At 37.9% G+C, this 16533-nt stretch overlaps 1 protein-coding gene and 3 pseudogenes across 1 annotated transcript; all 4 read left to right on the top strand.

The window, feature by feature from the left end:
* The first annotated feature begins 3408 nt into the window (after window positions 1–3408).
* On the top strand, window positions 3409–6041 carry LOC106933149 (protocadherin alpha-3 pseudogene; annotated as a pseudogene).
* A 732-nt stretch (window positions 6042–6773) lies between these two features.
* Window positions 6774–9526, top strand: LOC106913145 (protocadherin alpha-3 pseudogene; annotated as a pseudogene).
* A 564-nt stretch (window positions 9527–10090) lies between these two features.
* LOC106933147 (protocadherin alpha-8 pseudogene) lies at window positions 10091–12651 on the top strand (annotated as a pseudogene).
* Window positions 12652–13123: 472 nt separating this feature from the next.
* On the top strand, window positions 13124–15648 carry LOC106933148 (protocadherin alpha-8-like). Its single transcript, XM_015012216.2, has one exon. The coding sequence runs from the start codon at window positions 13215–13217 to the stop codon at window positions 15603–15605; it is 2391 nt and encodes a 796-aa protein (XP_014867702.2). The 5' UTR covers window positions 13124–13214; the 3' UTR covers window positions 15606–15648.
* The last annotated feature ends 885 nt before the right edge of the window (window positions 15649–16533 follow it).

Here is a 16533-nt window from a genome sequence, read left to right as displayed (position 1 = left end):
TGAAAAAAAAAAAGATCAGTACTTTTTAAGCACTATGAGTCATGTAAAATATTTTCAACTGTTTATTTTTCTTGACTGTCATATACGGTACAATAACCATGTGTTTTCATTGTGCGCTCTCACATGACCTCATCTCCAAAGAGAGATGACATCATGCCATAAGACACATTGAAACAGACACTGAGTGAGACAGGCATTTACACAAAAATACTGCTTTCAGATCAGCTGAGGTCACTTATAGTCACTACAGCAGGACTGGCAACATTCTTGCAGGATTTTAACACCTGTGAACTCCGAACTAAACCGCTCTAGGTTTGATTCAACTATATTTGAAGAAATACTATCAAATATAGTATTTGATTCAACTATATTTGAAGAAATGTAAATGCATTTCTTAGTTTCAGTTTACAGTTTATGACCAAGAGAGGTTAATTTAGCAGTTCATAGTGTATGCTTCTCTGCTTCACAGACGGATCAGCACATACAGCAATGTGTATGTAACAAAGCAGTGGAACAACCACCAGCTGGCACTAGTCCCACCTCATATCTGTAAAGGCAACCTTTTGTAGTATAGAGAAGAGAGAAAAATAATTTCCAATAAAAACAATGTGGAAAAAAATGGCTGCTTGTGCTTTTCTTTCTATGTAGAAACATACGAAATTTTACACTCCCCCCACCCCCACCGTTTTGCATAGTTTTTGTTTGTCCATACTCTTTTATTCTTTTTATCAGTTTGTTTGATTATTTATGTTTCAATTTACCTTTAACTTTCTGGTGGCGCACCTGAATTTCCCCACCGTGGTGCAATAAAGGATAGCGTAATAATTATGTTTGTGTAAAAACGTGCTTGGATTTAAATGCCAGTAGAAATAACAGCGCCAGCATCCCTCCTCCTCCTTCTATTTTCCTCTGCATCAGCTTGTCTTCAGCACCACGGTCAGCGACCTGACTGGAGGAGCTGCGTTGCCGTGGTAACGTGTCCTGTTTAGCTCCCTTTCTACTTGCACTTTAATATTCCGTCATGTGCCCCACCCTCATTTGCACAGCGTCTACGTTGTCCCTTGACATCAGACGAATAAAGGGTCTGCAACCACCGTCGTTGTCCATTAAGTGCTAACTAAAATGGTGTGCTTTGATTCGAGCTGCTATCACTGCTGCAGCAAGAGTGAACAAAAATGGCGACAGGATTGTGAGGACGTGGTGCAGAATGCTGCAGAGCCTGTGCGCGCGCACGCACTCTCGTGGTCCACATTCAGAATCATTAAGTCGCAGAAGGAGGTGGCGGGGATGCGAACATGAAAAAAAATATGGAGGTCACCTTGACTTTACTCTGCTGTAAGGACCAAGGCTGTGTTTTTCTCTTCTATCGGTATACATTATATGGACCACAGAGGCTGAAAAGAAAAAGAACAAAAAGAGAGGAGAAAATTACAACAGGGCGGTGTTCATCATAGCTGCACTTAAACTTTTAACCCACACGATGTCGTTGCTCACCTCAACAAAACAGTGAGGATGGTGGGAGTGTGTTGCGCAAACTCCACAGTAGAGGCAGATAAATTGAGAATGCAAATATATTTCAAAAGATTTCAGTTAGATACGACATATTATACGTGTTCATATTATTTGAAACAAAATGTATAAAGAGTTGTTGTAGGAAAAATAGGTATAGCCTATACTAAAGTTTATACCTAAATTATTTGCAACTGAATTACTGGATTCCAGAAATTTGGGCTAATTATCTGTTAAAGTTATGAACTTTTACTTCATGACTAATTTATTAGGTAACACTGTATTTCAAGTGGGGTGAATAAGACTGTCATGACACTGTCATAAACATGAATAAGTCTTCATGAATATTTATGACTGTTGTCATAAAGCGTCATTCGGTAAATTATGACACTTTTAATGCAAAGTTGACATTATTCAAAATGTCTTTGTTATGACAACTTGACATTAACCAATAAATCATTACTGTTTAAACTTTACCTTTAATAGCATAAAGTTACCTGATTTTTAAAGTGCAATCAGTAATACTTTTATAACAAATTTATATCAGTAATGATTTCTTGGTTAATGTCAAGTTGTCATAACAAAGACATTTTAAATAATGTCAACTTTGTATTAAAAGTGTCATAATTTACCGAATGACGCTTTATGACAACAGTCATAAATATTCATGAAGGCTTATTCATGTTCATGACAGGTGTTATATCATGTTTATGAAAGTGTCATGTCAGTCTTATTCAACCCCCTTCAAATAAAGTGTTACCATTTATTATTATTATTATTATTATTATTATTATTATTATTATTATTATTATTATTATTAGTATTATTATTATTATTATTATTATTATTATTATTATTATTATTATTATTATTATTATTATTATTAGTATTATTATTATTATTATTATTATTATTATTATTATTATTATAAATAAATTGTTTTAATTATGCGGATTATTTGTAGATTTTGTCTGTTTTGATTTACATTGTGTGGGTTGTTCAATTAGCTATCTTACTCTTTTGAACCTCACAAAAGCTGGCATGTAATTAGTCAACTGAATGACTGGAAAACAACCATCAGCAGGATTTCAGATGTTTGTTGGATGTACTAAATGAAACAAATATTTATGCATTGCATTCTCCTGGAGGAAGCAGGGAGACACGTTTATGTTTTATTTCATTTTTATTGTGAGCCCATTTTCTATCTTAATGTTTGTAGATATTATTTAGTTTTCATGGTGATTGTACTGATTCAAGTGGAAGATGTAATAAATAATCTCCCGTGTAGGCTCCACTGAACTGTGTTTAGCTGCAGGACGACCATTTCAAGACAGTGCAAAAGATAAACAGGATAAAGACAAGAACCCAGAATATGTGTTTTTAACTTCATGTCAAAATGGCACAAATAAAATCACTGAAAGTTCAGTTTAAAACAATTAATGTTGCAACACATTAAACATTTAAGGAAAAAAAAAAGGAAAAAAATACATTTTTCAAGTTTTTTTTTTTCTGGCTCCTAATTTTGTTGGTTGCTCAACAAAATGTCAGTCTAAGCTGGAAGGAACCATCGCGCCTTCATTGGCAGTAGGTGGTGCTGATGCACTTAATTTGACAGAGGAAGAAAATGGGTATCCTTCTTTTCATGTGTGTTCAGTAACAACCAGAATAGACGGTTTGAAAGGACGGAACAAAGCATCTTCCCTCTTCCGCTAAAATAATTATTTACTTGGGATTTATTGTCTTTTATTTATTCAAAAGAAATTTACGACCAAGAAGAAATTTTATTGAAGGAATTGGGGACATTTACCGAAAGAGACATTTTCAGAAACAATGGAATTGACGGACATGAAAAAACAATGGATGGATGTATGGACTTCCTTTTGTTTGGCGCTGATCGTTATGGAATTTGAAGGAATTTCAGCTCAACTCCGATATTCTGTCCAGGAGGAATTAAAATCTGGGACCCCAGTTGGAAATGTAGCCAAAGATCTTGGTTTAGATCTAGGAAAACTGGCGGACAGAAACCTGCGCGTCGTATCAGCAGCAAAGCAGGATCTATTTAAGGTAAATCCGAGAGATGGCGTTTTATTAATAAACCACAGAGTAGACAGAGAAGAGCTTTGTGCAAAAACCGTCCCATGTGTAACAAATCTTAAAGCTGTTGTCGAAAATCCTCTTGAAATGCACCAGATCATGGTTGAGATTCTCGATGTAAATGACAACTCACCCAAATTTCCAGAGGAAAACTACACACTGGAAGTGTTGGAGTCCGCTATCGTTGGTTCTCGATTTCAGGTGGAAGGAGCACACGACTTGGATGTCGGGTTGAACTCCATAAATTCATATAAGCTGAACCATAATCAGTATTTTCGGCTGGATACAGACGCCTTCGGGGAGGAAGGAAAGGTTCCTTTTTTAGTACTTCAACGCTCTTTGGACAGAGAACATACTCCTCAACACTGGCTGCTATTAACAGCGACAGATGGAGGTAAACCAGCAAAATCAGGAACTGTGAATATCACTGTCATATTATCGGATGTTAATGATAACGCTCCCGTTTGTGATAAACAAAAATACACCGCAACAATAAAAGAAAACGCCCTGGTCGGGACGTTCCTCTTAACCGTAAGTGCATCTGACTCAGATGAAGGTGTGAACGGTGAGGTTGAATATTCTCTGAGGAGTAAGCATCGTGGGCCATCGTCTGAGCAGTTTGACTTGAACAGCAAAACTGGAAAATTAACAGTGAAAGGACAACTGGATTACGAAGAAAAACAAATGTACGAGCTTAAAGTTCTGGCATCAGATAGAGGTTCTGTTTCTCTCTCCACGCAATGTAACGTGGTTATAAGAGTGGAAGACGTAAACGATAACCAGCCCGAAATAGACATTACGTCCCTTTCCAGTCGTATTCCAGAGGATGCAGCACCAGGAACCGTGGTGGCGTTGATGGACGTGACAGATCGTGACTCAGGTGTGAACGGACAGGTGGTGTGCAGCTTGTCAGATTCTTTACCGTTTGATCTGAAGCCATCACCTGATGGCCAGTCGTACTCTTTAATTACAAAGGACTACTTAGATAAGGAGATTAGTCATATGTACAACATTACAATAACAGCAAAGGATTTAGGCAGTCCTTCTCTGTCGTCGACTAAGCTGATACAGGTAGACGTGCTAGATGTAAATGATAACAGCCCTTTGTTTGCTGAAAATCCTTACACTTTTTATGTGCCTGAAAATAACAAGGCTGGACTGTCTATTTTTTCTGTAGCAGCCACTGATGCTGATGGAGGTGAAAATGCGGTAGTTTCATATTTCCTTAACCGTAAGAGTACGGGTTCCTCTGTAACCTCCTTTTTAAATATAAATGAAGGTAATGGCACAATATCAGCTCTGAAAAGTTTCGACTTTGAAACTCTAAAAACTTTCCAGTTCCAAGTTGTCGCCACTGATTCTGGGACTCCGTCACTGAGCAGCAACGTCACAGTGAACGTGTTCATTCTGGATCAGAACGACAACGCTCCAGTCATCCTGTATCCACTCAGCTCCAATGGTTCTGCTGAAGGTGCGGAGGAGATTCCACGCAACGTGAACGCAGGACACTTGGTGACTAAAGTCAGAGCCTATGACGCTGATATAGGATATAATGGCTGGTTGCTGTTTTCACTACAAGAAGTTACTGACCACAGTCTGTTTGGTTTGGACCGCTACACAGGACAGATCAGAACACTTCGCTCATTCACAGAGACAGACGAAGCTGAGCATAAACTGGTCATACTGGTGAAGGATAATGGAAACGTTTCACTCTCAGCAACAGCTACTGTGATTGTCAAACTTGTGGAGCCAAAGGAGGCTTTTGCAGCTTCTGATGTTAAAAGTGCTGCAAATGATGACGAAAGTAATGACGTGATTTTTTACCTGATGATCACTCTGGGCGCAGTTTCAATTCTGTTTATCATCAGTATCATCGTGCTGATTGCAATGCAGTGCTCCAAATCTACAGACTATACTTCAAAATATCTCCAAGAGACTAATTATGATGGGACACTGTGTCACAGCATCCAGTACAGATCTGGAGACAAACGATACATGTTGGTTGGACCCAGAATGAGCATAGGATCTACTATTGTACCTGGAAGTCATGCAAATACACTGGTGCTACCTGACAGGAGGAACGCCTGTGAGGTAAGACATTGTTTCTATTTATGCTTATCAAGATATCAGAGTTATTACAGTAAAGAACAGTTTTAACCTGCATCTACCAAGAACACTAGAAGAGATCGTCATCATTATTATTGTTATTATTTATTTTTTTCCCTAAAATTTAATTGGATGTTGCTTTTTTATTTACTTTTAATTTCTTGTTATATTTTCCTGACTTGTTCTTGCGCTGTCCATGGTGCAAGTTTTTAAAAACTTGATTCAGCATTTCCTTTGTCTCGGAAAGCAACACTCCACCGCATTTTCCTTAAGTAAATAGTAAAGCAAGGTATAAGAAAATACCATGTACCATTTTACATAGTACATGTGAAGCATGTACTATGTAAAATTATTTCTGCCTTAGCTAAATTAATTTAATCAGTTCAGGATATTTGAATGTTTTCAATATGATTAAATGTATCCAATATAATGCAAATGAATGAATGAATGAATGAATGAATGAATGAATGAATGAATGAATGAATGAATGAATGAATGTTACTTAAAAATGTACACAATGCAAATTATATTTTCTGTACAAATAAAAGTTTAAAGTCTTTCGATAACATTGTTGCAAAGCTTACTCGTTGAGTTATTTTTAAATATTCGTTATTCTTATTCGTTTCCACAAAGAGACACGGGAGCATTTGGTTTGGTATTAGATTGAACGCGAGTGAAAATGTAAAAGAACATCCTGGTTTCATGTATTGTGTTTCCGTTACCACTTGGTGTCAGTGTGGCCTTGACCATTTCTGTGCGCCTTGTTTTAAAATGCTCTGCCTCGTTTGTGTCGATATATTAAACAGACGTGGTGTGCGGACGAAATATACATCGCAGCAGGGTTTATGTTTAAAATTGAGGATAGCTGGTCCTTTTTACGCAAAAATCTTTAAAATGACACTCTAAATGCTGTTGCAACAAGAAGGCCTCCATGAAAATCGGATATCTGTGTTCATGTGTAAAGAAATATGTCACATATTCGTTTCGCAATGAGAGAAGGAAGACAAAGGCGCCGGCTGAGCTGTTGGTGGTTTGCTGGGATTTTTCTGCTGTGCTCTGTGGATATGATTTTGGGTCAGCTGAAGTACTCCGTTTCTGAGCATGTCAGCGTCGGGTCCGCGGTTGGGAATGTTGGCAAGGATTTGGGATTGGACCTCAACACTTTGACAAGCAGACGATTTCGCATTGTTTCGAACTCAAATCACTCCCTGTTTGAATTAAATCGGAACAATGGAGTGTTGCACGTTGCGCAAAATATGGATCGGGAAGAGCTCTGTGATGGAACAAAGGTTTGTTTGATAAACCTTAAAATTGTTGTTGAAAACCCTCTGGAAATACATTATGTTAGTGTAGAAATAATTGATATCAATGACCATTCACCGTCTTTTCCTGAAACCGAGCAGCGGCTGGAAGTAGCAGAGAATACTCCTCCTGGCACTCGTTTCCAAATCCATGCTGCTAGAGATCCTGATTTTGGCATACAGTCGGTTCGATTGTATAGATTAAGTCAAAACGATTACTTCGATATTCAAGTTAAAGAAAGCGAGGAAGACAAAATACCATTTTTAGTGCTTAAAAAGCCTTTAGACCGAGAAGGCAAATCAGAGCATCATTTAGTGTTAACGGCTCTGGATGGGGGCACACCATCACGATCTGGAAACCTTAATTTAACTATAACTGTATTGGATGTAAATGATAATCGTCCTGTGTTCAGCAAAGATATTTATACTGTCTCTTTAAATGAAAACGCTCCACTAGGAACTATCGTAACCAAAGTAAATGCAACAGATTCAGATGAAGGCCTGAATGGTGAAATTGAGTACACATTTGGAAAAACACAAAAGAAAAAGGTGTATGATATATTTGAGTTAGATAGCATCACTGGTGAAATTAGAATAAAAGGAAAAGTTGACTTTGAGGAAACAGAGATATACAGATTAGATTTGCAAGCTTCAGATAAAGGCCAACCACCCTGGACAGGTGAAAGTAGAGTTGTGATTAAATTAAAAGATTTAAATGACAATAAACCCGAAATTGAAATAACATCATTGTCTAGCCAAATACCAGAGGATTCAAAACCTGGCACCGTTGTCTCGCTTATCAGTGTCACAGACAGAGATTCAGGCATGAATGGAAAAGTTATTTGTAAAATATCGGATAATGTTCCATTTGATTTGACACCATCTATTGAAGAGAACATGTACTCCTTGATTACAAAGGGGCGTTTAGATCGAGAGACTGAATCTCATTATGACATCACCATAACTGCTACTGACTGTGGGGAACCCAGACTTTCAGCAGCGAAGACTTTGCAAATTCATGTGTCAGATATTAATGACAACAGGCCGGTCTTCAGTCAGAATCCATTTGAAATGTATCTAGTAGAAAACAATGCACCAGGTGTGTCGGTCTTTTCTATAACGGCATCAGATGAAGATGTGAACGAAAATGCAGCGATGACATACAGCATTAGAAAAAGTGATGGGGTTCAGGGTGATGTGGCACATTTTTTTAACATCCATTCCGAAAACGGACAAATATCTGCATTGAAAAGTTTCGATTTTGAAAGTAGAAAAACTTTCCACTTCCAAGTTGTCGCCACTGATTCTGGGACTCCGTCACTCAGCAGCAACGTCACAGTGAACGTGTTCATTCTGGATCAGAACGACAACGCTCCAGTCATCCTGTATCCACTCAGCTCCAATGGTTCTGCTGAAGGTGTGGAGGAGATTCCACGCAACGTTAACGCAGGACACTTGGTGACTAAAGTCAGAGCCTATGACGCTGATATAGGATATAATGGCTGGTTGCTGTTTTCACTACAGGAAGTTTCTGACCACAGTCTGTTTGGTTTGGACCGCTACACAGGTCAGATCAGAACACTTCGCTCATTCACAGAGACAGACGAGGCTGAACATAAACTGGTCATACTGGTCAAAGACAATGGGAACGTTTCACTCTCAGCAACAGCTACTGTGATTGTCAAACTTGTGGAGCCAAAAGAGGCTTTTGCGGCTTCTGATGTTAAAAGTGCAGCCAACGATGATGAGGGGAATGATGTGACTTTTTACCTGATGATCACTCTGGGTGCAGTTTCCGTTCTATTTATCATCAGTATCATCGTGCTGATTGCAATGCAGTGCTCCAAATCCACAGACTATACTTCTAAATATCTCCAAGAGACTAATTACGATGGGACACTGTGTCACAGCATCCAGTACAGATCTGGAGACAAACGATACATGTTAGTTGGACCCAGAATGAGTATTGGATCGACTATAGTACCTGGAAGTCATGCAAATACACTGGTGCTACCTGATAGGAGGAAAACATCTGAAGAGGTAAGGCAATCATTTTCTTTTAAACTTTTTTTTTTATTTTTTTTTACCGAGGTTTGATTTTGGTCATTGTTGTTGTCAAGGTTTTCACATTTCCCTCCCGCCCCCCACTATTTTAGCTTGCACTTTTGGAATTTCCATAAATTGTTTTATAATTTTTTCAATTTTTTCAATTATTTTTTTCTATTTTTTTTCATGAACATCTTTTCCTCCTCTCTTAGAAATAGTGTATAACAACCCATGTTTTTGTTCTTATTGAATGGGGTGAACGGAAAACACATTTTTGTTGCGTTTTGTAGTAATGAATGAGTCTATCATCTTATTTTCGCGCATGATAAAAATGTTTATAACATCACGTCACATCTGTTTATAATTTTGCTGATAGTTATAAACATTAGCATAGTTTTATTATTATTATTATTATTATTATTATTATTATTATTATTATTATTATTATTATTATTATTATTATTATTATTATTATTGTCAGTTTGTTCTCTTAAATTCAGAATGATTGTTCATCATTCCGAATATATGAGAATTATCACAAAGTTTTGCTCATTTTTTTACTCATTAACTGTATAGTTTCATGAGATATGTAGTTGACATATATTTAAAATAAAGTAAATCATTTAGTGCCAACGATTACACGATTATGACACGTAACCAAATTAATATACAACATACAATGAAAACGTTTGAAACATATTAATATATGGGCACAGACATACAATTGAATTAAATGAATGTCTCTAAACAATAAAAAAATGCTTAGTGAAAACGTTGGAACAGAGTTTTGTGTTATAAGCTTTCGTGATAAAGTGCCTTGTAATCAGTCCACAAGGTGTCAGTATCATATCGGCATAAATTGCTGTGTTATAGTGTTAGCCCTGCCCATTGCATAAAGGCTCTCTCTCAAGTGAAGAATAAACACGCTTTCTTTAGATTCAGATATTTGCCGTCTTAACCACTGCGTGGATCGGCCAGAATGGAGTCTATGCCAGCGTGATACTTGGAAACTAAGGCATGTTTTTTGTGTGTAATGAACTGTAGTTGGATATTTTTCTTTTTTAATCGGGAACGGAACCATGGGAGCAGAAGGACAAAGCCGGGGAATACGGTCTTGGTGGGTGGCTCTCGGTTTTTCTGTAATCCTCGGTTGCATGCAGCTAATTTCGGCACAGATAAAATACTCAATTCCAGAGCAAGCGAATGTGGGATCTGTTGTTGGGAATATTGCAAAGGACCTTGGTGTGGACATCTCTACGTTGGAGGAGAGACAGTTTCGTATTGTTTCAGGAGCCGATGATGTTCAGTTTAAAGTAAATCCAAACAATGGCGCTCTGTATGTGCATGAAACAATCGACAGAGAGAGACTATGTGAGAGTATTTCCCCATGTGTGATTAACCTGAAGATAGTAGCAGAAAATCCGATGGAGATACATTATGTTGGAGTAGAAATTACCGACGTAAATGATAATTCACCGATCTTTCAGGAGAAAGAAAAAATATTCGAAATTTCTGAGTCGACTCCGCCAGGAAAACGTTTCCAGTTACCCACTGCTCACGATCCAGATGTTGCTCTAAATACGGTGCGTGTTTACAAACTAACCCATAACGAACATTTTAGTTTGCAAATTAGAGAAAGAGGAGAGGATAAAATCCCATTTTTGGTTTTGCAAAAATCTCTTGATCGAGAGAAAAACAACGAGCACAAACTGATTCTGACAGCATTAGATGGTGGAAATCCCCCAAGAACAGGCACTGTCAATGTTACAGTTGTTGTTCTCGATTCAAACGATAACCACCCAACATTCAGTCAAGAAGTATACACGGTAACAATTCCTGAAAATACAAAAGTTGATATGAGTGTTATTACAGTTAATGCAACAGATCTAGACGAAGGTGCAAACGGAGAAATTGAATACATACTTGGTGGTGAACTTGATCCAAAAATATATGAAACCTTTAGTTTAGATAAAGTCACAGGTGAAATTAAAGTAAAAGGAGGAATTGACTTTGAAGAAGTTGATGTGTTTAAGTTAGATGTTCAGGCATCAGACAAAGGACATCCTCCAATGAGCAGTGACTGCAGGGTGATCATCAGAATCCTTGATGAAAATGACAACAAACCTGAAATAGAGGTCACATCTCTTTCTAAGCAGGTTTCAGAGAACTCCAAACCTGGTACTGTAGTTTCCTTAATCAGTGTTACAGACAAGGATTCAGGTTTAAACGGTAAAGTCATATGTAGTCTTTCAGATGACCTGCCGTTTGATTTAAAACCATCCTTTCAGGATAATATGTACTCTTTAGTTTTAAAACAACATTTGGATCGAGAGTCAGTTTCGCATTATGACATCACCATAACAGCTACTGACAGTGGTCAGCCTCCTCTATCTACATTTAAAACTCTCAGTATTGATGTGTCAGATATAAATGATAACGCACCGGAGTTTTTATATAACCCCGTTGAACTGTATTTATCAGAAAACAACGTGCCTGGAAACGTAATATTTTCTGTTTCTGCTTCTGATAAAGATGTGGCTGAAAATGCGGCTATAAGTTATCATTTAGTCCGAGATGTGGTAACCCAGTCCAAAATTATTGCCTTTCTAAACGTTAATTCAGAAAATGGAGAAATAGCCGCACTTAAAAGTTTTGACTTTGAGACTCTGAAAACTTTCCAGTTCCAAGTTGTCGCCAGTGATTCTGGGACTCCGTCACTCAGCAGCAACGTCACAGTGAACGTGTTCATTCTGGATCAGAACGACAACGCTCCAGTCATCCTGTATCCACTCAGCTCCAATGGTTCTGCTGAAGGTGTGGAGGAGATTCCACGCAACGTGAACGCAGGACACTTGGTGACTAAAGTCAGAGCCTATGACGCTGATATAGGATATAATGGTTGGTTGCTGTTTTCACTCCAGGAAGTTACTGACCACAGTCTGTTTGGTTTGGACCGCTACACGGGACAGATCAGAACACTTCGCTCATTCACAGAGACAGACGAGGCTGAGCATAAACTGATCATACTGGTGAAGGATAATGGCAACGTTTCACTCTCAGCAACAGCTACTGTGATTGTCAAATTAGTGGAGCCCAAAGAGGCTTTTGCAGCTTCTGATGTCAAAAGCGCAGCAAAGGATGACGAGGAGGATAATGTGACTTTTTACCTGATGATCACTTTGGGCGCAGTTTCAGTTCTGTTTATCATCAGTATCATCGTGCTAATTGCAATGCAGTGCTCCAAATCTACAGACTATACTTCTAAATATCTCCAAGAGGCTAATTATGATGGGACACTGTGTCACAGCATCCAGTACAGATCTGGAGATAAACGCTACATGTTAGTTGGACCCAGAATGAGTATTGGATCTACTATAGTACCTGGAAGTCATGCAAATACACTCATGCTGCCTGACAGGAGGAGAACATCTGAAGAGGTAGGACATTTAAACCTGTTAGTATTTAGATAAATGTTTCATCATTCTGCACAACCCCCAATTCCTATTTTGTGCATGCAAAATTAATCTTTGAAAAGAAGGGGTACTCTCCAGGGTGCTGAAATCAAAGTTGTTACTTTTTCGATATCTAGATCTGACAACTGTCTCTTAGCAGTCCATGTCCATCTGTTTCTCTTATCAAAAGAAATCTATAAATAAAAGTCGTTTTGGACCAACACAAACTTTCTAAACTCACTTTTACTTTTGATATGGTTTTAAGCATTTTTTGTGGCTTTGTTCAGATTAGTGATCAGTTTAAATACGTTTTTTTATTTGAATCATGAAATACACCTTGGGGAAAAAAATACTAGTTTGAAGAAGAAAATCCTGCTTATACGTTGTGTTAGTACCCCAGTGTGTTTTGGCATGTGGAGTAGGCCTACTTTTTCTTAAGACATAATAGTACACTATATCCAACTCACAATGAAATAACTTCTTTGGTCCATACAATTAAACTGATGCACCAAATAAACTCAGGGTGTCACTGCAGCATCGGGAAACACTGCTGTTCCTTCCTCTCGAAAGCTTTTGTTTAGGGTGTAATGTCACACATCGGGTTCGTGGTTTGCTTTGTGCATCTTTAACATGTTCGGTGGAGACAGAAAGGTCTTATTTTGGCAATTTTATTTTTGATGTCCTTTCTACAATTTGTGATAGGACGATGGGGACCTACAGACGTAGCCAAAGACGGAATTGTGGTTTGCTTTTGCTTCAAATAATTTTTTTGCTTTTTGTCGGAAAGCGGGCCTTTGCTCAGATTCGATACGCGGTTCCAGAAGAGGTGAAGGAAGGATCAGTTGTTGGAAATGTCGCCAAGGATCTGGGTCTTGATGTTTTATTGTTATCCAGCCGACGTTTTCGTGTCGTCTCCGGATCAAATGAAGCATTGTTTGAGGTGAACCAGGACTCCGGGGTTCTCCTTGTCCACAAGAAAATCGACAGAGAGGATCTGTGTCAAGGGAGTGGTGCGTGCTTAATTGACCTAAAAATTTTAGTCGAAAACCCTTTGGAAATGCACTATGTGATTGTGGAAATCGCTGATGTGAATGACCACTCGCCTAGCTTCCCCGAAAAAGAGCAAGAGTTTGAAATATTTGAGCAAACATTACCAGGGGCCAGATTTCAGCTGCACGCTGCACGTGATCCTGATGCAGGATCCAACTCTGTCCGCAATTATATGTTAACACCAAACGATCACTTTGACTTAGATATTCGTCAGAGTGATGATGATAAAATACCGTTTTTGGTGCTGAAAAAATCCCTGGATAGAGAACAAAGAACGAGTCATTTGTTACATTTAACAGCGGTCGACGGCGGTAAACCTCGTAGGTCAGGAAGTCTGAATATTTCTATAATTGTTCTTGACAGTAATGATAACCGTCCAAAATTTAGTCAGGACACATACGAAATTGAAATACAGGAAAATGTTCCGTTTGGCACGTTGTTATACAAACTAAGCGCGACGGATCCAGATGAAGGCTCAAACGGTGAAATTGAATACAGCCTCGGAAAAACACTTAAGAAAAAAGTCTACGACATTTTTGAACTTGACAAAAAAACAGGAGAGATAAAAGTCAAAGGAATACTGAACTATGAAGAACATGACGTTTATAAACTGGATGTTGAGGCAACAGATAAAGGAACGCCTCCGTTAAATGGTGTGTGTCGACTAAATATAAAGATAAAAGATATGAATGACAATCCGCCTGAAATTGAAATCACCTCCGTATCAAACACTGTGTCTGAGGACTCAAAGCCTGGTAGTGTTATAGCTCTTCTTAGTGTTACAGATAAAGATTCTGGTCAAAATGGTAAAACAACACTAAGCATAGCCTCAGATGTGCCTTTTGAACTGAAGTCATCTTTTAAGGAAAACATTTATTCAGTTGTGACGAAAGGCATTTTAGATCGGGAAGAGGTGTCTGAATATGATATTACAATAACAGTGACGGACTGCGGTGATCCTCCACTGTCACATATGAAAACAATAACAATACGGATATCTGACGTAAACGACAACAGTCCCATTTTCCTCCAGAATCCATTGCTATTTTACCTTCCAGAAAATAACCCCGCTGGCATGTCAATATTTTCTGTAAGTGCCACAGACAAAGATGAGGACGGAAACGCGGATATTTCATATAAACTTGCGAAAGAAGGAAGTAAAAAAGACATTTTGTCATTTATAAACATAAACGCTGAAAACGGGCAAATATCTGCGCTCAAAAGTTTCGACTATGAAACTCTGAAAACTTTCCAGTTCCAAGTTGTCGCCACTGATTCTGGGACTCCGTCACTCAGCAGCAACGTCACAGTGAACGTGTTCATTCTGGATCAGAACGACAACGCTCCAGTCATCCTGTATCCACTCAGCTCCAATGGTTCTGCTGAAGGCGTGGAGGAGATTCCACGCAACGTGAACGCAGGACACTTGGTGACTAAAGTCAGAGCCTATGACGCTGATATAGGATATAATGGCTGGTTGCTGTTTTCACTGCAGGAAGTTTCTGACCACAGTCTGTTTGGTTTGGACCGCTACACAGGACAGATCAGAACACTTCGCTCATTCACAGAGACAGACGAGGCTGAGCATAAACTGGTCATTCTGGTGAAGGATAATGGAAACGTTTCACTATCAGCAACAGCTAATGTGATTGTCAAATTAGTGGAGCCCAAAGAAGCTTTTGCGGCTTCTGATGTTAAAAGTGCTGCAAAGGATGATGAAGAGGATAATGTGACTTTTTGCCTAATGATCACTTTGGGCGCAGTTTCTGTTCTATTTATCATCAGCATGATTGTCCTGATTGCAATGCAGTGCTCCAAATCCACAGACTATACTTCTAAATATCTCCAAGAGGCTAATTATGATGGGACACTGTGTCACAGCATCCAGTACAGATCTGGAGACAAACGCTACATGTTAGTTGGACCGAGGATGAGTATTGGATCTACTATAGTACCTGGAAGTCAAGCAAACACGTTGGTGTTACCTGACAGGAGGAAAACATCTGAGGAGGTAATGTTGGTTTCATATTCTAATATGCGATTGTGACAAAAACGCAATCTAAGGCATTATATTTAGAAATGTAAATCTGTTCACTGCTCTACATCACTATGCCCCAGAAGTTTTACATTGTTTTGATATGAGAAATTCAAAACTCAAACATTTTCAATTTTATTCTAATGATATATATTTTTTAGCAACATACGAGTATATATTTTTCATAATACATTTATCTACTTAAATATACCATAGTGCGACCCAGAAAAACTTCAATCTGTATCTGTTTGATCATTCTTGACGGAAAATAGATTAATTTATTTCTTCTACCAGGCATATGGTGTCACTGGATTTGAATATGGATTTTTTCTTTTTCACTTTTAGTGTGATTTCAAGTCCCTCTGAGTTTCTTTCTTTATTAATTTATTTTACCTTTTGTTTTACTTAATTGACATATTAGGTGTGTTTAATAAACATCCAAGATTCCCCACTAAGCCATTATATCATTCTTGACTTTTCTTTTTTGTTTTTGTTTGTTAGTTTCGTTCTTTTTTTTTCTTTGGTAAACATATATTTTAAGTCTAGATTTCGATGTTTAAAATACCAGCTAATATATTAGAAGTTCAAAAGGAAATCTAATTATAAATGGGCACCGACAATTTTCAGGTCTGAAGATATTCATCGAACTCGAGAATTATTTTAAAATTAAACCTACATTGTTCGATTAAAATCAAAAGAAAATCAAACAATTTTACTGTCCTGGTAACGCCATCCGTGCTGGTGAGGAAATATTTGTGGTAATTTAAGCTGCTGTCATCTTTAAATACGATCTAGATATTTGATTTAATTCTAGTATGTTCTATTAGATGTTGCGAAAAAAAATATTTTCATAGTTTAATTATTTTTAACCAATCACAAAATTATCTTCTACATATTGAATCTATTGCAGAGATATTTAATTTTTAATTCCAAGTGAGGA

Source organism: Poecilia mexicana, unplaced genomic scaffold (genome assembly GCF_051168715.1).
Source record: "Poecilia mexicana isolate PSO_F unplaced genomic scaffold, ASM5116871v1 scaffold_10, whole genome shotgun sequence".
NCBI lineage: Eukaryota > Metazoa > Chordata > Actinopteri > Cyprinodontiformes > Poeciliidae > Poecilia > Poecilia mexicana.
The sequence above is the reverse complement of the archived record's forward strand: the minus strand, read 5'-3'. Positions and strand labels throughout refer to the sequence as shown.

Excerpts from the sequence above, each read along its gene's own strand:
- LOC106933148 (XM_015012216.2), top strand. The coding sequence starts at position 13,215 with ATGGGGACCTACAGACGTAGCCAAAGACGGAATTGTGGTTTGCTTTTG.